This window comes from Amblyomma mixtum, chromosome 5 (genome assembly GCF_055824585.1).
Source record: "Amblyomma mixtum isolate Tamu chromosome 5, ASM5582458v1, whole genome shotgun sequence".
In the NCBI taxonomy this organism is placed as follows: Eukaryota; Metazoa; Arthropoda; class Arachnida; order Ixodida; family Ixodidae; genus Amblyomma; species Amblyomma mixtum.
Window position 1 is genome coordinate 25,861,530 of NC_143016.1, and position 24,728 is coordinate 25,886,257.

Genomic DNA, 24,728 nt, shown 5'->3' on the forward strand with positions numbered 1-24,728 from the left:
ACTAGTGAAAAATATTTGCTTGCTATATTTTTTGCTTTATGAAACATGCTAGCTAAACACAAAGCAATAAAGTCCCTCTAGCCAAGAACAGTCAAGCCATGGCCAAGCGCCAAACCAAACTTGTGCCCAAACATGGCCCAAGTGCCTTCGCTGCTTTCGCTTCCTTGCCGTGTTTGCCTCGCATGTTTTGACCTGCTGGTCTTGCTGGCGACTTGAATGGTAAAGTGTGCTTGCAGGGATGAAAGTGAAGCTCCTTTGTTTGCGTACGAGTAGACTGTAGTGTTTTCCTAGCCGTGCCGCTTCGCTGTGTCATCGAGAGGAGTGCTGCTGGGATCCTACATTGTGAAGAAGACCGACTGCTTTCTTTTGCGGTAGGTCAAGATCACTCGTGAAAGTACTCCTTGAAACAAGACAAATGGTTGAGAAACATTTCGAAGCAACCGCCACCGAACGACCACCAAGCTAGTTAAATAATTGGGTCGACAGCACGTGATGTTCAAAATAGTAGTGTGATACTGGAAGTTAGCTAAAAACGCGCGATCAGTGTACATACGCTGAGGAAGCGTGTATTACGAGGATGAATGACAAGCCAACGTGAGTGCGCAAGTGCCAGGAGTGTATTCAATCATACTTTACACTGGTCAGTTCTTCGGAAGGCGCCCGACTTTCGTAATAGCAGTCCGTTTCATTGGTTTGCATGTGCACTCGTATTCATTCAAGTTTATGCTGTGGTGGATTGTTTACTGTTTATGCCGCGGCGGAATGCTGTCTGTTAAGGCGTGGCAACATTATCATTTGTTCTCAATTCTTTCATTTCTTTTGAGACGATTGTGGCAAACGATTTTTATACCGATGACGCTACTGCGTGCAGCTTCGTCCCTCGCCACTTTCTCTGTTTATGGTCGCCTCACCTGTTGGCCTCCGCCCAGTGTCATTGCCGCTATTTTTTGTCTTCATTACATGTGAGCTCATCCTTATCAGAGTTGTATGCAGAGTGCTGAGCGACGTCTGCCAGCCACAGAATTTTTTTTTTTTTAGTGCACCCTTTGGGTAGATGACTGCGCTGTCTGCTGCACTCCTGTGCTGAGGACCAGGACGGTCAACGTTTCTGCTGTTACATCCACAAACTACTTCATCTGCCTTATGGTTCACTTGTACTGCCACTTGTACTCGCACTTGTCTCATTTCAGTGATTGAGTCAAGGAAAGAACGAAAGCTTAAAAGTTTTGCCAGAATTATTATTAATTGGTGAAATGCTATTGGCATTTGGTAAATGGTTGACATGGTTGAAAGGGCTTCATTTGATGGCTTAGATTCCACACTGTGGATAAACTCCTTGTGAGAACAGAAATGAACGCACTGCAACATGCCATTTCACATGTGCCCTGAAAAGTAACTATACAAGCCCTGTTCTTCCACTATGTCCTGTGTTTCACACTGCTTTAAGATAAATCGGTTCCAACTTGCCCAGTTTTCTGTTCTCGTTGACTCCATGTTTCTGCACCATTAAGGATTAATTTTGGTGAGACCCACCATCACTAGGGGCTTCTGCACCAACGACAGTCATGTGCACTGGCTGCAGTGTTATTTTTCTACTGAAGGGGCATGCTTTGAAGCGGTTTCATATATTCTGTGCACTTATCTGCAGGCAATGTCTTTCTGGAATCCGTATCAGCCACCACCACCCCTGCCTCCAAACAACCAGGCCTTTGGAGGTGCGGCTTGCTCTGCTGTGCCTAACCAGGGATACCCAGCATGGCCACCTGTGCCCGTGCCTCATTTCGCTCCGCCAATGCCAGTGCCAGGCTATGTTGCTCCGTATAGTGCGCCACCTGCTGCACCGCAGCCTTTTCAGCCACCTCCTAATGTGCTTGGCCTACAGCAAGTGCAGCAGCCTTGTGTGCCTCCTCAGTTTCTTGTAAACAGTGGCACTGTCAACACGCCACCTCCATGGGCAAATAACTGTGCCTCAGCACAGCCTTTAACCACGCAAGCGTCTGACAAACCAGCAGAGGAAGAGTCAGAGGGTGATCTACGGCTGGGACATCTGCCGCAGTGGCTGCAGAACAAGGTTCAGGCATATGAATCCAGCAAGAAGGCGGTGCCATGCTCGAAATCAAGCTCTTCTGTAAGAGCCATTTTTTTCTCATTTTTTTTTTTTTTACTGGAATGTGTCATCTTAAATTTTGTGCATTGGAATGTGCATAACATATGCTAGCGTAGTTTTAGACTTATGCCATGCACTTTCTTAATTTGGCTCTTTGACATGTTTTCATTATTGATTAGCCACTCTGAGGGCTCCTCGTGTATCGTCAAGGCCACCACTAGAAAATTATGCCAATTGGTGCACACTAGTAAGAGTTAATTCCATTCGCAAAATTCAAAATGGAAGCAGGGATAAAGATTGAAGGAAACTACATTTCAATGGCCCATCTAACTCACTGGGTGAAAAAATTGGCCATTGCCAGTCAGTACCACACCTGACCCACAACATGACAGAAATTTGCATGCTATAGTTGCCTTACCAGGCCAAATATGATGTTCCCAATCCGGCATTTGGATGTGCCGGTTGTTTCACACCTGAGGTCAACACGGGAAAGCGTGGCTGCGTTCTTTGGAGCATCAGTGCATCCATTGTGGCTGCACCAGTACGCAACGTGGCAGATGAAGTGAAGCACCACTTCCAGATCCCTCTTTGCCTGCTCCATTTTGCTTCGATGCTTAGTCATTCTGGATGTTCTAGCACTCAAAAGAGCACTGCCATGCCTGCCCCATGTTCCGTCAAAGTGAGAAACCATTTGTACATACGTTGCCAGTGGGGCAAGTGAGAAGACAATATGGCTCCCAGATACCTGCTTATAATTTGAGGTGTATGTATATTGAAAGTTTTAAATATGAATATAAAGAAAAAGTTATTTCGAAGATTGAATCATATATTGAATATCTGTTCATTATGAAAAAAAATTTCAGAAAAAGATAAATAAGCAGTTGTTATTGTACTTCCATATGTGCATTTCAAAGTAGTGCATGTCGTTTGCAATCACTCAGGCAGATGAGTGTCCAAATGCTTTTGCAATTAGCTCATACGAAATTTGCCCTCTGCTGTATGTCACAGATGCAACAGCCGTCAAGCCTGACAAAAAAAACTGAATATATGCATTCTTTAAGCATCATTTTAAAACATGATTGTGCATATGATGTGATATGGCAGTTCTAATTACGCTTGACGACAATCTTCAAGCCAATGTGTACACAAGTGCCTGCTGAACCCTAAGTATATCAAAGAATAATTAACTGAGGGGGATAGGCAATTGCTCGATGGCTGCTTTCAATTTCTATCCAAAGTGACCTCGTCCTTTGCTTTAACACGGCACCTAACGCTACCATCAACGTGTGCATGGCAAACAACCAGAGTTGCTGAAAACCAACAGAGGATGTGAGGATCCGAGCAAAATGTGCTCAGAATAGACAGTTACTTCCATTATTGTTGCAAAAGACGGTGGCATGAAGTCCAGTTCATATTTCTTTTGGGAGAAGAGCCAACGAGCTGATATTAGCACATAGAAACCGCAGAACAGATTGCGGTCACGTGGAATGCATGATGCCAAACACACATGCACACATCTGGCTAGCAGATAACACAAGGACTAAACCACGCTAGTTGTAGTCCCTTGACTTCCGGCAGGTGGCGACTCTGCTTGATTGCACGGCCAACAAACGAACCAAGTGCAAACTAAACATCTAATCAGGCATCATTATAACAGCCAGTGGCACTTAACATCCACTACTGAATATTAGCACTATGTTCCAGCATAGCAGCCTGAAAAGGGAATTTTTTGGAGCTGTTAAAATAGTGATTAATGTGGTTTCAAGGCTCTTTCTTACTGTTGAGGCATTGCCAAGTTCAACTGTGCTTTGTGCAGACAAAGGAACTATATGCTTTATTTGTGTTACAGACCTCTTAGTTAAAGTTATGACAGTGAATTCTACCATCACTTCAAATGATTCTTTAGTTTCTTATTGTACCTTGTAATTTGGTATAGTCGTAGGCTGTCATTCTTTTCTTTCTAGTGAGCATATTCACAGATTGAAGGATTATATTGTATATGGTGCTCATATACTTTGCGGACCATAAACTGCACGTTGCACCAATTTATTTTCAGTATTATTCAATTAGCTGTCTTTGTTTGTGTTTCTAATTTGTGAATTGATAATTAAGAAAAACTTTTGTTTTGATTCTGTGACTTATTGCAGCCACTGGCCACACTGAGAGAAGCACTAGAGGCCCTGGAAACTTTGAAGCAACTCGAAACATTGGCTAATAGCCTTCTTCATTGCGAAAGTGATGAGCAGTGGTCAGTTCTTATGCAGCACGTCGAAGTGCACCAGGTTTGTAGTGCACTGAATTCTTTATGTCACATTGCATTTCTTTGGTACAGGGGCAACTACTGCCAAGGGGTACCAGCTGCAATGTTACTGGCAGTATTTACAGCACAGTCATTCACCTGTGGCCATTCAATTTCTCTGTCCATTTTTGTTAGCTTATTGACAGGCTTTTTGCTTTCCGGTGTGGTTAGTTACAAATAGAGTTTGGATTATAGAGGCATTGCAAACTTTCTGTTGTACTGGTGGCACCATGCTTGCTCTCCTGTTTCTTAAAAAGCAAGATGCTGATGGTGCCATCTGTGTTCCTTTCCTGTGACATCTGTTCATGCCGCCTGTTTGCCATTGGGCTCATGAACCAATTCAACCAAAATCAAGTTCCTTTTAAAGCACTTGCTGCCTCTTTTTCTGTGATTTGGCCATCAGCACCCTATTTGCAGAGCTGTTGGTATTCGAATGAGTTAAATCCTTCAGATTGGTGTAAATGCACAAATTTTTTATGTCCTGTTCATTATGCATGTGACTATCATGCTTGGCATTATATTTCTTGTGCTTTCTTACTGACAATTCCTTCTGATCTAATTTTTGCCCAGGCAAAAATGCAGTCGCGCTGCAAAGAACTTTCAAAGGAGGATGTTTTGTCTCGACTGATGACCACTGTTGAGCGGCGGCGTAAGAAAAGGGTAGGATTTCACAGCTTTCACTGTCAGTCCTTAAGAAAAGGGCTGCTATTGCATCCGTCTTGCACAAGTGCATAAAATGCTTACTGTGAGCAATGCTGTTCTTTCATCGTGGGGGCTTTGGCATTCAGCTGTTGAGCCCAGATGTCCAAATTTCAGTGGAAATGAAATGGAAAACCTCATGTGCTGTGCTACGCCAGTGTACTTCAAAGAACCCCAGTTGGTTGAAGTTAATCGAGAGCCCTCCCACTATACTTTCCCTCATAGCCCATGTTCAACCTCATGACTCTGAACCCTACATTGGTGCCCTTTATGCTGACATAAAAGAAAACCTTAAAATAGTTAATGATAGCCGATTGCAGTTGTTAAAATTCATTTCTTAATTCTTATGAAGGTGAACAGAGGAACAGCTGTGTACTGCGATTTTGGTGCACCTTAAAGAACATGAGATGCTCTAACATTGTTGTTCTTTATGCTTGCATAAAAGAAAACTATTATAATGATAGTTGATCACAGTTGTTAAATTCATTTCTTAATTCTAAGTTGATAAAGGTGAACAGAGGAACAGCCATATACTAAGGTGCTGGTGCACGTTAAAGACTCAAGATGGTCGAGATTAAGCTGGAATTCCGCATTGCAGCATGCTTCTGAGCATACAGTGCTGGTTTATCAAATAAAACACCACTGACTTACCTTGATCAGCCTGTGTAAAGTGTCCAGCAAGTGCTTTGTCAGCATTTTATCTTTTGATGTAATGGGATGTCCACTGTATGGCCTAAGGATGCAATAAATGGCTGTACGTTTACTGAGTACATTCACGGGCCACGCACCGAGATGATGTCCGGCAATTAGTGCCTGCTGTGCTGATGTTACAAGAGTACCATTCCACTTGCATTCTCATCTAGGAGCGGCTGAAGAGACAACGTATACGACGTATGCAAGAAGCCGAAGAAGAGAAGATGCGTGTGGCTGCAGTTGAAGCAAATATCAATGCATGCCGTCAAAGGATAGTGGACAAAGCAAATCAAGAAAGACAGGTTAGATGCACTGTCAGTTGTGTGTGGTGGCAACAAGCTGATGTTCATTGTGCACATACGGTCAAACAGCCTTCAGAGGTGTAGGTCTCGAGATAAATTTATATTATGCAATGCTTATAGACAGCAGTTTCACTCATAGTTACGTTTAAAAATAAAGAACTTGCAAACTCTCTTTATATGTTTGAGGTTATCAACACTGTACCTGAACGTAGTCAAGGAAAAGCACTCTGAGGAAAATGCGTGAAAGAAGAAAAAAAAATGCAGTTTCACAGTTCACTTGTTCGGTAATTTTTACATGTTCTTAAGAAGGGTTCCAAAGGTTACAGCTAATTACAGTAAACAGACATTGATCTACCAAGCAATCGCTATTCTAAGTAAACATGAAGGTATAATGAATAGATAGCCCTGCTAAATTAAAAAATATATATAGAACTTTTCTTATGTCAAACGCATGTGTTATGTAGATTGCTGCATATTATTTTTGTTATGAACATTTTTTTTCTGATGTACTGTTTTTATACACAGTGTGTACTCCTGCATCAGTGCTCATAGAATACCTGTAACGTGTTAAAATTCTTATGAACTTTGTCTGGGCATATGATTTTTTTTGTCAACTGAGTATATGTGTAGTATTGCTTGTTTTCTTTTCCCGGTATATTGTAAGTCATTTTTGTTGAATGTCGAATGGAAAACCAAAATTTCTATGTTAAGTGCACCTTTTTTTTTACGCTGTACGAACAAAATGGAGGCAGAGACCTCGTCAGGCTGTATTAGCCTTTAGTCGCTGCCTCCGCAGGAAATGCCCTGAAATAAAATGTTTTTGATTTGATTTTGGTAATTGCACTGTATCATTTAGTATCTGCAACCTTTCCTGCTCTTGCTGTGCATCGCAGGAAGAAGAAATGAAAGAGGAGGCAGACTCAATCCTCAGTGAGATCCGCTTCAAGATCAACCGCACAAGGGAGCACCTGGAGAAGCTGGAAGCCCTAACACAGCTTCGAGCTGCTCGCAAAGAATCGTACCAGCAGAAAGGTGTGCACGTGCAGCTCAAGATAAGCCTTGGTCTACTGACGGGCAAGGGTTTAGAGTGAAGTCCCTCAAACTTCGTAAAGTAGCGACATCTCCGCTCCCTCCTTCGTCTCTCTCTCCTGCAAGTGTTGCTTCTGCGTCAAAGATGGCGTCCAACGCCTACCTATTGAAGTGCAGGATGGTTGCACCCATCGTGAGAGAGAAGGAAAGAGGGAGGAGCGAGCAAGGGTCTGCATTATTTAAAGGTTGGCATTACTTTACAAAGCTTTAGTTTAGTGCCAGGCCGTCTAGCCCTTGTCTTCCTGTAGTATAAGCTGCCCACTGCTGTGGCTGAATAGCTGTGGTGTTGCACTGCCGAGCACGAGGTTGCACTTATGTTGATGGGGTCGATATGCAAAAAGCACTTGTGTACTCGGATGTCACCGCACATGAATATAAATATTAGAAAGTTGAAATTAATGCGGAGCCCTTCATTGCAAAGTGCAGCATTTTTTAGATGTAGCCTTGGCTTGTACAGTGCACATGCATTTTTGCCATCTTAACGTTTGTTGTAGTAGACTGAAAGGGTAAATATATATATATAGCAGGTACTGCTGCGCAGAAAATTAGCTTACAACTTGCCAGAGAGGTGCTGTGCGAACAGGTGGCTTGAATATATTCACAGTTTCGAGAAAGGTTGCTTCTGCTGCAGAAAGGGGGTATGAGACGGTCAGGGCTACGCCTTCTCATGTCACTTTTTTATTCCTTGTGTCTTTAAAATCTTTGAGTCCAAAACTAAAAACAATTGCTCCTTCTGAAACTGCTTGACCTTAAAATATGGAAGTTCATACTCTCAAAAACAATAGATTCATTCTTTACATCAAGTCTACAGTGCTTTCCATGGAAACAGCGCTTTCATAGTGTATCTCAGTTTTGAGCTCACTTGAACCCGCCATGGCTGCTGAGTAGCTTTTGCATTTGATTGCTGATCCCAAGGTAGCGGCTTCGATCCTGGCTGCTGCGGCCGTAGTATAAAAATTCCTGTGTGCTATGTGTTGCAGCACAAACCCTGGGTAGTAAAAAATTTAACCGGAGCCCTCCGCTGCAGTATCTCTCGTAACTCATGTATCATTTCAGGATTAAACCTTACAATTCACAATTTTAAGCTCACTCCTATTGCTTTGCATATGTGTTTGGTTAGGTATAGCTGTTGGAGACAGCTACCGCCTTGAGAAGTTTACATCAAATGTACTGTGCAGAGATCATTGGGTGGTCTTTTATGACTTTATGCTATGTTCTGGGCTATAAAGCAGTTATAAATGTTTCTAGTTCGCCAGGTTTCCAGTACTACTTTATTGCTGGTATTTGTGTAGCATTTACATTTTTGCATTGCATTTCATGCAACTTTTTACATTGCATTGCTCTTTGCTTGCACGCGCCATATCTCAGGCATTGCTTCATTTTAGTCCTTCCTTTTTGGCAGGCCTGTATGTTGCTCCAGAAGCAGACAGCAACTTTGAAGATGGCATTGTGTCTGTACAGCACCTCCTTGAAGACCAGCTTTCAGATTACCTGAAGGAAGAGACTGCACTCAAGGTTATGCTCGAAACAGAACACAAGGAACAGTATGAGAGCACCAAGCTTGCGAAGAAGCAGGAAGCAGTTCTCAGGAGTTTGTTTGGAAGCACTGGTATGTCTCCTTTCTTATTTGTTTTGTTCATTACTACTTGGGCACGGAGCATCGTGTAGTGCTGGTGCATATCTGGGTATGGGTTTAGGATTTATTGTTGCGAAGCAATACTACTTTAGCTACCACCTCAGCCCATCAAAACGCGAGGCTGTGGTAGGCACGGTTGACCTTTAGCATCACGTCTGGTGTGACGTCACACCATCTGTGTAAAAACGGGGCCCCATCTCATGCTGTCGCGATGCGAGGCGGTAGGCACGGAGCGGCGGCCTAACTCGCGCTCCTCTCACCAGGGGCTCCGCATTCGGAGTGACGTCACACCATCTGTGTAAAAACGGGGGCCCGGCTCGAGCCGTCGCAGTGCAAGGCGGTAGACACAGAGCGGCGGCCTAACTCCCGATACTAGCATAAGCTTAACCAAAGTATCACCACAAGCGGTACAATAGCAGAACCCACGTATTGCTTCGCAATTACCAGGCTTAACCAAGCTAAGCCACCACCAATTTTTTGTTTGGCATCACGATTAGAAACTTGCTGGGATTTTTCACTTTTGTATACAGTAGCGGACAGATTTTTCAGACTTCAATAATGCATAGGAACCGTCACGCATATCATAGGAACATGTACATATTCACAGCCATTTTTGTGGACTCTGTGGAGTTCTGGAGTTCAATTTTTCGGACTGAAATATACACTAGCATCACTGTGGAGTCTGAAAGTTTAATTTTTTGGCCCTTCGAGCGAGCATCTTTGGCAAAACCAGCCCACTTTTCGCTGCCGTGGAAGGCGGCCTCTTGTATTCAGTCAGATAGACTTGGCAATATCTCTTCATCATTGCTATCACTCAAGTTAACAGCTTGCTCTGCATTCCCATCAAGACAGCCTAGAAACAAAAGCCCGCGAGATGCACGCAAGGTTGGAGGCAGCAGGCGGCAAACACGTTGATATCATTACCCGCAGCCCGGGGAGTGAGTGGGATTGAGGGAAGTGTTGTGGGGCTCTGAGATGATTATACTTTTTGCTTCCCATGTTTCTGCCTTGCAATGACAGTGCAATTTAACACCTGTGCTTTCATATTTACCATTTTCTGGAACATGCAGTCACTGACCGATTTTTCTGACTCGGCAGGACCCGCAAAATGTTCGAATAATCCAGCAGTCTGAAAGATCTGCAATCTTGAAAACAGTCACTCTGTTGAGAAAAACTGGCTTGGAAATTCTTGAGATTTGCCATTTTCCGTGTTCAGCTTGCAAACGATGATATTAGCTAGTGAATGAGCCAGAGTTATGCTGTTGTCATGACTGCATAGCTCACATCATCAATGCTAAAATGTGTGAAACGGTTTTGCGGCATGCCGAGAACCGTGCCGAAAACGAATTCTATGCCAGTGCTCCACATTGCATGCCGCCCAACGGGAGCCACACGAGGTGAGAACAGAGTCTATTTCCATGAGCAACGATGGTCATGAGGACTGAGGCTCTGAGGTGCTCACTTTCCGCAAGTCTTAAATTCTCTAATAATAAGATAAGTGTGTGGAGGCTTTCCTGCTTGTGCTATGTAAATTTCCATCTTTACTCCATTGATTTAATTTTTACAACCTGTGCTTCTTTTCTCATATAATGAACCTTTGCTTGCCTTTTTTTTGCTACTTGGAACGCATGCATATTCATAATTTCATCATGTGCACAATGAAAGTGCCAGCAGGAAAAGTTTTACAAAAAAAGGGATGTGGTGAGACTTATGCCAGCGGTACTTGTTTGAGTGCTGAGAGATCCTGTGCTTGTTTCCAGTATGCAGAAATAGAAAAGGAAACTAATCTCTGCAAGCATCATTAAGTGAACATTCTTTTTGAGCAGACTGTGCAATAAGTGGGGCACTTCTGCGTGTAACAAAACAGGGAATTCCCTTCTGTATTATAAGATTTTTTTGTTATCCGAGTATCTGTGCTACAAATTCAGAGAAGGGCGAAGATACAGTGAATGAGATTCGTTGTCTTGCATGAAGAAAAGTTCAGCAGGAAGTTTTATTACGTGCATATCACTTCATGTTAAGAGTTTCATAATATTATCAGAAGATGGTTTTTCTGTCCATTTTGATGTCAGATGGCAACACTAATGCACGCCTGTATGGTATTGCTTTGTTTGCTTGCACAGAAGTTGACCCTGCTGTACTCCCATTCAATAAACTGTACACATCTTCAAGCGAGAACCTGGAGTCTCTGAGATGGGTGAGGTGAGTGTCATTTTTTCTCATGAGCTAGGGCTCAGTTATGCTGACTTTTCGTGCACAAATTTTGTTCTATTTTTCTTGATTTCATCATTGCATGATAGTTTTTGTACATTTTCCCCTCCCTGAACTACACGGACCAGCTCTGAGCTCGAAAACAAGAAAAGGGGGAACACAAGACTAAGCTGTCCTTTTTCAGTGAAGCCGTGTGTGCGTGCACGTGTGTGTAGTCTAGTGTAGTACATTTATTTGTGCCATGGATCTGAGGTCGTCAGTCTCAGTTTGAAATTAAAGAAATGTATCATTTTCGCGCTCCGTTGTTTCAGGAGGTTGTACCTCTATTGAGTGGTCTGAAATCAGAGGGTTGACTTGTCTACGTGGCTTAGTTTAGGCTGTAGCAAATATCAACTGATGCGTGGCTGTGTTCTTGTTTTTTTTTTCCTGTTTTATTCTAGAAATACATGGGACCAGTTTCGTGTGCCCCCAGATCATCCTGATGGCTCCTCAGTGCCTGTGCAGTGGGTAGTGCCCCCAGAGCCTTCTTCTCACTCGTGGGCTATGTTCTGCGTGTCCTAGGCGGAAGCTGGTGGTTTGAAGAAAACTCGTTTGATCAGGGATGGTCATTACCAAGTGTATATATAGTTGTACTGTTACGGCAGTCAAGGAATTTAAAGTGGCATTCAAAGCATGTTTGTGCTTTTGCCTAAAAGCTTTGTGCACAATTCTTATGGGTAAAAGTGGAAAGGTCCTTTAAATTTTAGCTTAAAGGCAACCCACATCGTACCTGGAACATGTTTTATGTTTTCTGTTAGACTGCATGACTGCAGTCGACATGTCTGTTTTTATTTGTGACATGGATTAGCCTGCCTACATCACCTGTAAAAGCTGCGAAATAAATTATTCTCTCTGTACTTTTTTATTGACTTTTTCATTGTTGAAAGGTGATACTAGCTTGCTGAGAAAACAAGCTATGCAGACATTTTCTAGTTCCAATGTGCGATAGGTTTTTGAAAAATCTGTCGCATGTGTTCACTCCAAGAAGTTCTCATTTTATCAATAATACTGAATGCAACAAAAAATCCTTGTTCCCCTTTCATATTTCAGTTCTCACATGGTATTGCTTTGCAACTTGAGACTGGACAAAAAGGAAAAGATTCATTTTAAATTGGACGTAAATTTTGTCTATGGTGTTAAGGAGAATGTGATGCAGAGCATGAAATTAAGCGTTGAACATCCAGTTTCCAGTGCTAATTAGTGTCAGTGCCAGAGCCATTTAACAGGGAACTGGTTTGTTTTGCTAGTCAGGGCACATGAGTCCTGCATGTGGGAACTGCTGTGTCCATTAGGCATGCTACTTCTGCACTGTGTCACAGTTTCCTGCTGTGGTGGGGTTCGGCTTTCTAAAGCAGCATGTGCAGCACAACGGCAGCCACATGAAAGAATTCATTGAAACAGCTGGCTCAAGTAAGAGCAGTTCAGTGTTGCACAGTGTTGGCTGTGCTGGATTTTGAACAAGACAGGGGCAAGATTGAAAAGATTTTGGGATGTGATCACGTACATGCTTGGTAAAGTTTGGAGAAGCAGCTCATTTTAATACTGGATTCGCCTTGCTAACTGCTTCAGTTCGTTATTTTGCAGGTGCTAACTTGCGGAGGAGAGCCCATCCTGCGGATGTAGTGAGTAAGTGCGTGTGTTTGCAGGAGAGGACCGCATCTCGTATTTCATCGAAGGTGCTGTGGATGCCCAAAGTCTCCAGTTGAGGTGTTGACGTGCACATGGGGAGTCCAAGAGCGGTTTTGAAAACAGTGCGGATGAGGACTTCAGCCTTGTGCTGGTTGGTTTTGGCAGGGTGTCGAACCGGAACCGAACCCGAACCCTAACCCGGAACCGAACCCGAATTTTCGCCCGGAACCGGAACCGAACCGAACCCATAAATTTTTCGCCATCTTGGAACTGAACCCGAACCGGAACGATTCAAAGGAACCGTTCCGAACCGGTTCGGGACCCGGTTCAGCGCCACTTTTTTTCATCTCGGCATACTTCTTGTTTTCGGACAAAATGAGATGATCTAGCGCGTAGATTTACCCTCCCGTAGCTGTCTGCGCTGGGAAGTGCGAAAATGGTACCCAGTATATGCGACAGCAAACTTACAGGAAGTCTGGTGCCTGGGAAAAAGTCTAATTGACGCTTCTGCAATGTACTACCGCCAATTCTTTGTGCGTCAGGTTTATGTGAAATCTTGAGTTATTACTCCTCCCCTTTTACATATTTGCGTAAATCTTTAATCAAAATGTTAGGACTGCTCTAACTCAGTAAAGTACTAAAGAAACCAAATTTTTTGCTTGCGTGCTTTCTTCTTTCAAACGATGTGTTAGACGTTGGTGTACACGGAGCATGGCGTGGTATTTCACCAACACGCAATAAATAATTTATATTTCAATTTCTTCATGACCCTGTTTCGGTTTCACCAACATAACGATGGCTGTGACGTGTAGAGGAAATTAAGTCGCGTGAGGTGCAATAAAACGGCAATACAACTGCTGATACGTTGTTCGTTGTAACTATAGGTCTTGAAGCTGGCTGATTTAAGTGCTATAGTGAGTCAAAACAACGTATCAGCGTTTCTATTAGTTTTCTCGTGCCTCACTGGACCTAAAGTTGAAATCATGTAACAACCATCATTTGGTTGATGAAAGTGGAACAGCATGGGAGAAAAAATTGTTTTCTAAATTATTTAGTGGCAGTAGGCGAATACCACACGGTGGTCCATGTATTCTAATATCTGTGGCGTAATTTGAAAGAAGAAAACACGCAATAAAACTGGGTGTCTACAGTCATTTAAGCACCGATTAAGAATGCCTTCCTTTTCTTTGGGTCATTTCCCACAAATAGATGAAATATTAGCGCGAGGATCCAACAACGTTGTGACGGTGGTTTTTGAGAAAAGGAAATGGCGCAGTAACTGTCTCATTTCTTGATGGACACCTGAACCGCGCCGTAAGGAAGGGAGGAAGGTGGGAGTGAAGGAAAAATCAGAAACAGGCGCAGTAGGCGTACACCGAATAAGTAACCGAGCGCCCTAACCACTGAGCCACCGCAGTGGGTAGTGCAACATTTACTTTTGTAGGCGCTCATTATCTCAAACAGCAGGTTCTAAATAAAACCCCTCACGATGTAGCTCAACAAAGAAAAAAAAAGGCTGAATGGCTGTGGAGCTCGGCTGCTGATTCCAAAAATACAAAGACCAGCGTGCTTCCTCGCACGCCGAAAATCCCCAGCTGGTCCTCGATAATATGGAGCCCTCCACTACACGGTCCATCCTATAGCCACAATGTCTACTCGACACATTAAACCCGAGATATTCCTACTATTATTACCAAAAGAAGGATGTATAAATTGGTGCAGCTTGTTTTGTTTTTAGAATCCGTATATTCTTGTTTGTGCGCGACGGAAATAAGCAACGAAAGGCGGGTTCTTGGCAACGGTGGAGATGTACTAATAAGAAAAAAATTAAATACCGAATACTCAAAAGGGCAATGCGGAAATATATGCGCTCGCTGGCATGCGATAGTGATTACGCCCAGAAATATACTACTGCGATTAAATGTAACTGCGATGAAGTGATTTCGTTATCCCTATTCGCTGAAATCGTTCTGCTTCTAAGAAAAAATTGCTGCCAGTCGCCCGCGCGCGGCCCCATCCGCTGTTCTCTCACTGCTCGATCTTAAATTCTCTGTCTGGCGACTTATATCTACTTCTCGCTGTCATACTTCCCATTCGTAGTGTCTGACACGATTGGCTTATGACTGTTGGCGTTTTTTTCGTACAACGCTTGGGCGACTGAATACGTTGAGCCTTCACAACAATCTGCCTCGGCTATATCGGGTACAGGTGGGTGATGGGGGTAGAAAGATGAGTGAAAGTTTTTGAAGGTGCATTTTTACCAGTGAATGCCCGAATGTGCGCCCACCGGAGTGCGCATCAAGGATGGAGGCTGCACACACAAACACACACACACACACACACACACACACACACGCACGCACACACACACGCACACACACACACACACACAACGCGGTTATTTTTGGGAAAGCAGGCTATAGTGCTAACGCAGTAAAAAGAACAACTAACAGGGTTTGTATACTCTATATCCTCTGACTCCGAGTGGGATTCGTACCAATGGCGGCGCAACAGAAAACTCTCTTTACAGATGCTTTAGGCTATTCGGCTATCTTGTAGGCTTCTTTTTATGGTTGTTGCATGGAATATTTGGAACCTTTCTGACCCTTTGTGGCAGATCGAAACTACAGTTGAGCCCATTTATAACGAGCCTGACGGTGACGCGGCTTCCGTTCGTTATATCTGATGTTCGTAGCAAGTGGATTCTTCGTACAACAGCCATAAACACTAAGGCCACTAAAAATGGCGTCTATTTCTTCTAAAACTGCGTTATTCGTGCCTGCTTGTGCAAAGCAGAGCCTGTCGCGGCTCTTTCCAAGCTATCTAGGGCGGTCATTTAATCCTCGTCGAGACCTTGCTGCCAGCTATCAAATTTAGGGACAGGGTATAACTAATCATGAATGAGATGTGCATGGCAGTTGGTGGCAGGTCGGCCCCATAAATGAGATTCCTGGCAGTAGGGAGAACTCGCCCATGGTGTTCAACGTCTCTGTCAGAGCATGCACTTCTGCGATTGTGTGGTCGGCAGGAACGTAGTTATACGAGAAAACATCTGCATGGCTATGGATCAACGTAGCGCTGCCAGAAATCTGCATGAGTCTGGTCACGCGTGTTTGCGAGCTTCTTCTGTCGTTCCTGCATGGGATGATGCAGCGACGAACTAGCGCAGCGCTTGTGGCGCAGAATGCATCCGATGCACTGTCCGCTGTGTGACAATGCCTGCACATGGTAGCGGCGCAAAAGATGGAGACAACTGGGCAGGCTATGCATACCACTTGACCGCCATGGCCAGCAAGGATTTCAGAATTATCAATCGCTGCTTTTAGTTGATCCTTCGGAGCAATAGCGCGATTAGGACAAGGGACCAAGGACGAGTAGACACACACAGCGCTGTGTGTCTACTCGTCCTTGGTCCCTTGTCCTGTTTGCGCTATTGCTTCGAAGTATGAACCAACAAGCCAGGATTTCAACGTTTTTAGTTTATCCGCGACCATGGTCAGTAGCTTCGCTTTCGACGATGCCCCCGTCTCACGCACACCGCGCTTCTTCCATACGGGATGCTTTGCCGAGCCTGCGAACGCGTAGGCAATGATTGCCCTCGTAGGCCATCGACGCGGGTTTGGCCGGCGGTTACTTACTATTTCAATAGAGAGTTATAGCATATCGTTACCGTGTTTAATTTATCGTTTACATTGTTACCAGACGCTGGAGTTTGCGGTTAGCGCTGCGCAGGGCAGTGCCGCCTTTTAATTGCACTTCTGGGTCGACATGTTCTTTCCGGTTGAGAGACACTTTTTCATCTGCGTGCTTAGTGGAAGCACGACCTCTTCAACTTCGTGGGTAGTTTACCGCGCCTCCTCGTTCGCTATAGCCGCGTGGTGCGGCCAGACTTGTTCGTTGCATCTCCGACAAATTTCCATTATGCATATATGAATAATGGAAATGCATATTTTGACGGTAGCACCGCATCCGCTCGTAATAAACGAGGGTTCGTTATATCTGCGGCCGTTAAAGTGGGCTCGTCTAGCTGCACATCCGCGGAATTCGCTTTAATACACTGGTATCAAGAAAGTCCAGGCAGGGCTGCAGATGTATGAGTAGAGGAAGTAATGGCCGATCGCAACATTTGTCATCTGCCTTGTGGAGAGGCCGTACAGGTAAGTGAAAGCGAAGAGTGAGAAAACCGAATGAATCAACACAAAGTTTTCTCGCCAGCACGTCCAGAAAAGACAGGCAAGAACTTAGTCGCCTATTAAGCATAGCTGCCAGAAGGGAGTTGTTTGTAGTTTTCAAAATAAATGCCTGAAACAATTTGGTGGACAAATGGTGCATGCCAGATTAACCACTCTTTATCACTCAATCAAGGGCGCAAAAAATTCTGTTGACGCAAACGTTGCCTTTCATAGCGCCCCAAGAAAAGTCGCAAACATTCGGTGTAGTGCAAGTATATCTTCTTCCTCGCACAATGCTGCACTTGCAAGAATGTTGCAGCTCAAGGTCGCAAACAAACAGGTTGCCAATTTCTTTGGTTTGGTTTATTGGATTTTAACGTCCCAAAGCGACTCTGGCTATGCGAAACACCGTAGTGAAGGGCTGCGGAAATTTCGACCACCTGGGGTTCTTTGAGGTGCACTGACATCGCACAGTACACAAGCCTCTAGAATTTCGCCTTCATCGAAATTCGACCGCTGCGGCCGGGATCGAACTCGCGTCTTTCGGGTCCGCAGCCGAACGCCGTAACCACTGAGCCACCGCGGGGGTGAAATTCGAAGACTATCTTCCATAGTAGACGGCACTCCCCTATCCCCTGGACCTCACCCAATTGCCAAAAAAGCCTGACTCCTTATCTACCAAACTGATAGATGGTGAAGCAACACACTCATCTCCTTCCTTCCGGATCACATAGGCCTCGACCAACTCCCTACATATGCAAACAGGGTTATTAAACAGGACACTTGTCTTATCTACTGGGGGAATCAATTGTTGCACTCGCTGCAATGCAAAACCAAGTTGTACGACACCGCTACTTTTTCCCCCCATCTGTGATGCTCGAACAAATGCTCATTGCTTCCCCACTTAGAAAGACAAGTCTCCTGCTTACTCACCCTGATCGAATTGGTAGCGAGATGGTGGAGGCCTTTATGATCAGGAAGGAAGCAGATGAGCGTGCTTGTTCACCATCCATCAACTTCGTAGATAAGGAGTCTGACTTTCTTGGCAACTGTGTGAGGTCCAGAAGATAGGGGAGTGCTGTCTACTATGGAAGATAGTCTTCGAATTTCGTTGAAACAGATGTCATGACTCGACATTGATGTGCATGCGCAGTATATTTGTTTTATTTTTAATCTTTGTTGTTCTGTTTTTTGGATTGTTCACTGTGTCCTGCGCCTTCATATACTTTTCCGAAAATGTAATAACCTGTTGTTAGTCAGCGTCTGTGTCGTCTCCAGTCTTCCTTTTGTCCTGTTTACTGCGCTTCTTAAGCATGAACCCTTACAAACTGGCACAGTTTTATGTTCTCTTAAACAAATCTTTGCATTTTTTTTATACCTATGTGCCAGAAAAAAGAAAACGCATAGCAAATTGACTGAAACTCATCTGCGTTCTATTTTTTTTTGTCCTGAACCCGTTTGAACCCGTTTGAACCGGTTCGGGACGGTCCGAACCGGTTCGAACCGGAACGGAATGGCCCTCTGGAGCCGAACCCGGAACTGAACCCGAAAGGCGTGAACCCGAACCGGAACCGAACCCGAAAAAATGCCGGTTCGACACCCTGGGTTTTGGTGAGGTGGAGGCGGGGAAGGCTATATTGAACGCGGCTGATTGTAAGGGCCTTGATGAGAGGGAAAAATTGGAAGAAAAGCCCACTGTCTTTCATTTCTTAACTGTAGAATGCGTGTTTCCACTATGCTTCCACGCACTTAAAATGGCACTGAGGACGAATGGAAGTTGTCCTATATCGGTAGGGTACTATGTTCTGTAATCACAAAGAGGCCACTCTCGCCGTAAAAGGTGCTTATACAGGATAGCAACAGCACAAAAATCAAACAGGTATCACCATCACCAGCCAACTTGCCAAATAAAATGCGTGCGTTAACACCGGTTTTTGTACACGAATTCGTCCCCCGTCCTTTTAGGTAACGACGTCACGAGTTTGAATCGACTGGCGAAAATATTTTTAAATCCAGTTTTTCTAGCCAGTTAATGCGTTGTTTGCTGCCGGGCAAACGTCAGCATACCCAGAAATACCCCGAGAATCAATTTTTACCTGAAAGCATTAATTAGGTGGAGTTGTTCTGAGCGTCCCTTTGAAGAAGCCCCAGGCCAAAGCAAAATTTAAGAGATTGCCTGTGAGCAAATACTATTTGCTAGAACTAGTTCGAAATTCGAGACTTAATTGGTGTATAGTTAGTACTATACACCAAGTCTGCATTTTTGGGCGCGCCGCATACCGGAGTCGACATTGCCTACTACGAAGTCGTACCGCGGAGGCGGCAAGGAAAACGTAATGGTGTCTTGGCATCTGTTATGAAAATAGCCCTGCTCATGCCGCACTCGCTTTGCTCCGCAAAATCAGAAATTTCGTCAGCGTGGCCTGGGCCCGGGTCCGTAAGAGTTTGAGATGTAAAGCGCAGCGCAATTTTGGTTGTCTTTTCACATCGTATGCGCCGGAGAAAAAGCTGAGCGTCTCTACCGGACGGCGAAGCTTCGTGTACACTCTCTCGATCGTTAGTGCCGGTTTGTGTAAGCGGGTCAGAAGGTATATGCCCGAGAACACTGAAAGGACATTAGTAGTGCCCTTGGTCAACTGCCGATCGAGACGTTCTGAGGTAACTGCAAGCGCTGTGCCTCTCTTCCAGACAAGCAGGCCGGCAGCTGAAGTGATCGAGTAATGAAATAAGAGTGGCTCTCCTAGATTCGACCGTAGTTCAAAGATGTTTGAGACTGGGCGCAGTGCTTTGCTGCATTGCTGCCTCGGTACGTCTGGACGTGCGCATGACAGCTTCCGGGATGATCCAGGAAGAGGTTGCACGAAGGCTGCTGTCGTGCGCGCGTCAGACGTACCAAGGCAGCTGACGAAGAACCGACGAAACTGGGAACTGCTCTCGGAATATGCTGGCGCACAAGGCTTCGCATGGCAACAGATTGCGTCGTCGACCCAGATTGGAAACGACTGCCCATTTCTACGCGCAACTACATACTATCGACGTATATTTCCCACGCAGTGTCTTGCTGTCTGATCTTGAAAAGGGACACCACCACAGACAGTAACTACCCCCCCCCCCCCCCCCCCAACCGTGTTTCACCCTTCCATTACCAAAGTCGTCTACCGCACGGATGTCGCATTCACTGCTTACCGCAGTAAGAAATGGCCTGAAGAAACAGTCTGACATTACATACGTATACCACCACGTAGAGCCGCATAGAGACAAGCCAGAAACGAATCTTCTGCATCACCACTCTACCGCCTTCATTAGCATGCGTGCAGACAGCCCAAACGTTTTCTGAGAGTTCACCGCCCACACATCACCATGGCATATCAAACATGACCTTACGCTTCACATCGCAGCCCATCCCTTCACGTATATCTGAAATGGGCCTGAGGCAACGAGGCACCGTAGGGAGTAAAAGGGACCTGCTTTCGCGCTTGAAAACCAGTCTTATAGCCGCCATGTCCCCAGGACGCTGCAGTAAGAGTCTTCAAGACCTTCGTCATAACAGTCACATTCGCCCGCCGCTCTAACAGGCCGAGAAACATCATATATCCGCTTAACGCAAACACTTTCGCACGCGCGACCTAATAATACGTTATGAGCCGACCTGGCATTCTCCGTCTTGGTCTGCTCTGTTGCAGGTATACTGGCATAATATAGACGCACCTACCGGGCGTCCTCGCACCCAGCAATCGCCTTACTTTCTCCCACACTTTTTCCTTCCCCATGCTTTTTTAAAATGCGTGGGACAGCCGGGCCGTGTCGTCTCCAGACTTTTACTCCTTTCTTTGGCCTCGCGCCTCGCACGTCTTCCATGTTCGCGACTCGACAACAACCGATGGACTCTCCCAAGCGTCTTGCCCATTGTCCATGAGGACACCCTCGTGTGTGATCTCGGCGGCTCGTTTTGATAGAAGTGTCAGAGTGCTATCTACACCTTATACATTCTAGGTAGACGAAGTTATATGGAGCACTCCACTACGTCGCTTCTTTCTCTGTTCCTTCTCCCTCTCCTTTTTTCATCCCTTCCTTCACGGTGAGATTCGGGTGTTCACCGAGAATTATTCTACCCCAAAAGTAACTTCCGTATTTTTCCTCGTTCCATGACTAGAGGCTGCTAAACTTTTTGGCGCCTAAGCTGCAATGTGGACTATAGGAGACACGTACGCCTCCAGAGGTCTGCGTATTAATTTCGACCATATCGGATTCTTAAGCGTGCACGAAAATTTCAGTCCGCGTTACACATCCACCGAAATGCGGTGGCGCGGTATGGTTCAAAATCGTAACCAGGTGACCACAAGCAGAACACCGCAGTCTCGTATAGCAGCAGGTTTATGTTCTCCATGACTCTACTGTTAGTTAAAAAACAAAATGCGCTTAAATGGGAGTAAATGCCTTGTCCTCTATGGCACCACTCCTAGGCGGGAGTTTATTTTACTCCGCCAAATAGGAGCAAGTGTTGTACTCCCACGATCAGGGGGGTAAAGCTGAGCCAGCAAAGCGGTCCACGCATGGAGGAAGAAAAAAACTAAGGAGGGAGCGTGACGTCACGCGGCCAGCGTTCGCAAGCCGAGTTGTTTTGAAGTCGTTTTCTCCCTCAGTTTTTCGCTCTCCGAGGCAGTCCTTTATGTTTTGGTTCTGGTATGTTTTAGTGCGCGCGTATGCGCGACCCGCGGCGCGGGCGTCTACAGCAAGGAAGTTGATCTACAGTTAGTCTGCCGCGCTAATCGGCGCATGCGCGCGCTCAGCGGGGCTAGACTTTACCGCACGCTATCACGTGGTGCGATCACGGGGGGACACACTTTCTTTTTTTGCTATATCTTTACTTGTTTAGACTAGGCTTCAAGGTTGTCGCCGGACGCTCCCTCCTTAGTTTTTTTTCCTCCATGGTCCACGCATGTAAGTCGCCTTCTTGGACGCCATCTTACAGCACATTAATGTGGCCAGCACAGTTTTTTCTCGCGAAGTCAAGGATGGGTGAAGTTTGAACTTGAATTCGGAAAACTGCGGCAGAGAAAATAATTGTATGTCACTCATACGCGTAATTCAATGTTTTAAATACGTTTTGTAATCTTTAGCATACTGATTGTGGTCATTTCTTTTAATATCGGACGATTGTGAACATGTTCACGAGTAAACTGAGAAAACGCTCTCAGAGTTTCGGCTTTAAACTTCTGCTTTCGAATCTGATTTCAAGTTGCTTAAGCTATGGGATCAAGGCACTTAATGCAAGGAGCTGCATACGACAAGGAGTCACTCGCGCTCTCGTGCACCGCGATGCCACCTTCGTGCGTTGATGCATGTCAAACGCTTTAAAAAAATCGGACATTTCGCATCATTTTGTGAGTAAACGTGGGAAGTGGTACATATGCACAGTTCGCGACAACTGTGTACTGCAAAGGGTGTGAACGAAAATCTCCCTTTCTCTGAATTTCTCTTTAAAGGCCGATGACACGAAGCGAATCAACCTTGCTGCCGTTTACTTTTTCACGGTATTCGGCTTTCTTAACGCCATTGCCTCAATTTGCTTGACAGAGTACACATTGGTGCTACTTATAAAGGATGTAGGTGTTCTTGCTTAAATGCATTTTATTACGTTTTTCAGCACTAATGCATGCGGTAACTAAAGGTAACACTGTTGAAATTAACGGCCCCGCAACGACAACGGCACAAGAAGAAGGACAACAAATACGCACTCTACCAACTGTTTATTAGACGGAAAAGAGGCACACTAATGATCCTCAGCTCAAGCATGTGACACAGCTCATTATCGCTCCGAACAGAGCCAGTGACAGGAAATCGGCATGAAAGCAAGACAGCATACATGTAATCGCAGGACACTTTTGTATCCCGTGCGTATAAAGCACTAGCGGCACTAGCTTCTCATAAATAGGTTTTTGAACCAAACAGAGGAATAAAAAAAAATCTCAGCAAAAAAAGTAGTGTCATACATCAGAAGCAAGAGCACAAAACACAAAAGCACCACAACAACCAACCAAGCACCCACAATTTAGTGTGCACAATGCTACACATCGAACGAAAGTTTCTCGAGCGATACATGCTGTTTCATATATTTCTGCCTCCACCTTGTTTCAGTCGTTCGTGATGAACTCTGGGCGTTGCTGCGTACGAAAAAAAAACCATTATGAGCTCGTCCCGCGCGAGTAAAGACACGGCGCAGTCTTGCTCGGCGAAGGCGAAGGATAAAAAAAATGCGAGAGGCCCGCGGTAGTTTAACAAACCTTCGACATTTAATATAACAAAACGCTGAACATTCAAAAGAAACCAGGCAGAGCAGTTGCTCCATTTACCTTGGGCATACGTTTCCTTTGCGAATTGTGTTCGTCCTTTTGGGGCCAAAGCAAATTTCCGACGTGTATTTGCACTCGGCAACGGAGGACATGCAAAATCCCGCGCGCTCTACGGACGAAATACACTCCAAGCGCGTCACAGTCGCGGTACTTGCCTTCAAATACAATTCAGTACACACAAGCCACCTACATGAAACTGCAGTCGGTATGCGACACTGCATACAATTGGAAATGGTCTAAACGCGGCGATTTTCCCGTTGTTTACAGCAGTTTAGAGTAGTCGATAGCTACTCTGCATACCGCCATCTTCCCACGGTCTACGTTGCCAGGTTCCAACTCCGTTCTTTGTCCAGATTTAGAGAGTGTCTAAACAGCTGGCAACATACACAAACCGCTGGATCATGGCGGCGTTCATGCGTTGCCCACTGGTATGCATGGGCTCAATGGCCAGCTTTCCCTCTAGAGTTGGTTATATTAACTCTATGCCCACGATTAACAAAGTTTTTGCACTAAGTTGTTACGAAGAGCTGCCGTAGTTTTATTTTTACGGACATGGGGGAGTTGTGTGCATAGACATGAAATAAGGGCGAGTGCAGCAGGCAAAAGGTACAGAAGGTTTGAGGATGAAGGATGAAGCAGTAAACATTCGTCAACGTTTTATGGTCGGTGTTTTTTCGCCGTCGACTTAAGTGTCTAAACGTCACCTCGCTATTAAAACCATCACTATTGCTTTCTGTGTTTAGTGTTGTCATGCGTGTTCGGCATATGCGAGCACCTGAAAGCGAGGGATGCGCGAGTCATTCTGTATTTGGATGTCATATCTTTTTTTTAATTCACCCTCAATGCATTCGCATTATAGAGGGAGGAAAACATGAGTCGATGCACCAAAAAGCAATTGGTACAATGCGAAAGTATAACAACGATATTATCACGTAATATCAACGCACCCACTCAAAAATAGCAGCAAAAATGCACTAAATATGACACAGTCTACATAATCACAGGTGGTCGAAGTCAATAGGTGAAAAAAAAAACTGAAATAACTTGTTTTTAAAGCTTCTGGGATCCGTAGTGGTGCGTCGTAGTGCGGACTATTGCGATCCCATAGGTAGAAGGTCCGGGTGGAGACAGGAACTGAAAGAGCCGTGCAATGCAATGAAATGCAATGCAGTGCTCGAAGTCAGTGAAGGCACTGAACCATTAACGGGTGCTCAGCTCGCAACACAGTCCATATATTTCAGCATATGTACACATTGCCCGCCGGATAACACCTAGTGTGTCGTAAGCAGCTTGCAATCTCACGCAAGCGAGGCTTGCGTGAAACGGCACATAGCGGCTCCCACAGCGGTCTTCTACTCGCCCCCTCCGCTCCCTTTCCCATTCCGCCCTTTAGCCCCGCACCTACGGCGCTTGCCACCACCGCGCATGCACCACAGCCACCAGCACCGCCACGGCCAGTTTCCAAACTGGAAGCGGCCCCCGCCCTTGTTGCGCTCCGC

General features: G+C 45.1%; 1 protein-coding gene across 2 annotated transcripts; it reads left to right on the forward strand.

Annotated features, from left to right (window-relative positions):
* Positions 1 to 120: 120 nt before the first annotated feature.
* Positions 121 to 11,932, forward strand: LOC149341555 (programmed cell death protein 7-like). Of its 2 annotated transcripts, XM_089543645.1 has the most exons (10): positions 121 to 371; positions 1,039 to 1,154; positions 1,649 to 2,128; positions 4,255 to 4,389; positions 4,977 to 5,066; positions 5,969 to 6,100; positions 6,994 to 7,132; positions 8,592 to 8,798; positions 10,949 to 11,027; positions 11,477 to 11,932. In XM_089543645.1, exons 3-10 carry the CDS (start codon positions 1,652 to 1,654, stop codon positions 11,595 to 11,597), a joined length of 1,380 nt encoding a protein of 459 aa, XP_089399771.1. In that variant the 5' UTR covers positions 121 to 371; positions 1,039 to 1,154; positions 1,649 to 1,651; the 3' UTR covers positions 11,598 to 11,932. The 2 variants fall into 2 exon arrangements, with proteins under 2 accessions (XP_089399771.1, XP_089399770.1); XM_089543644.1 differs by lacking the exon at positions 1,039 to 1,154.
* The last annotated feature ends 12,796 nt before the right edge of the window (positions 11,933 to 24,728 follow it).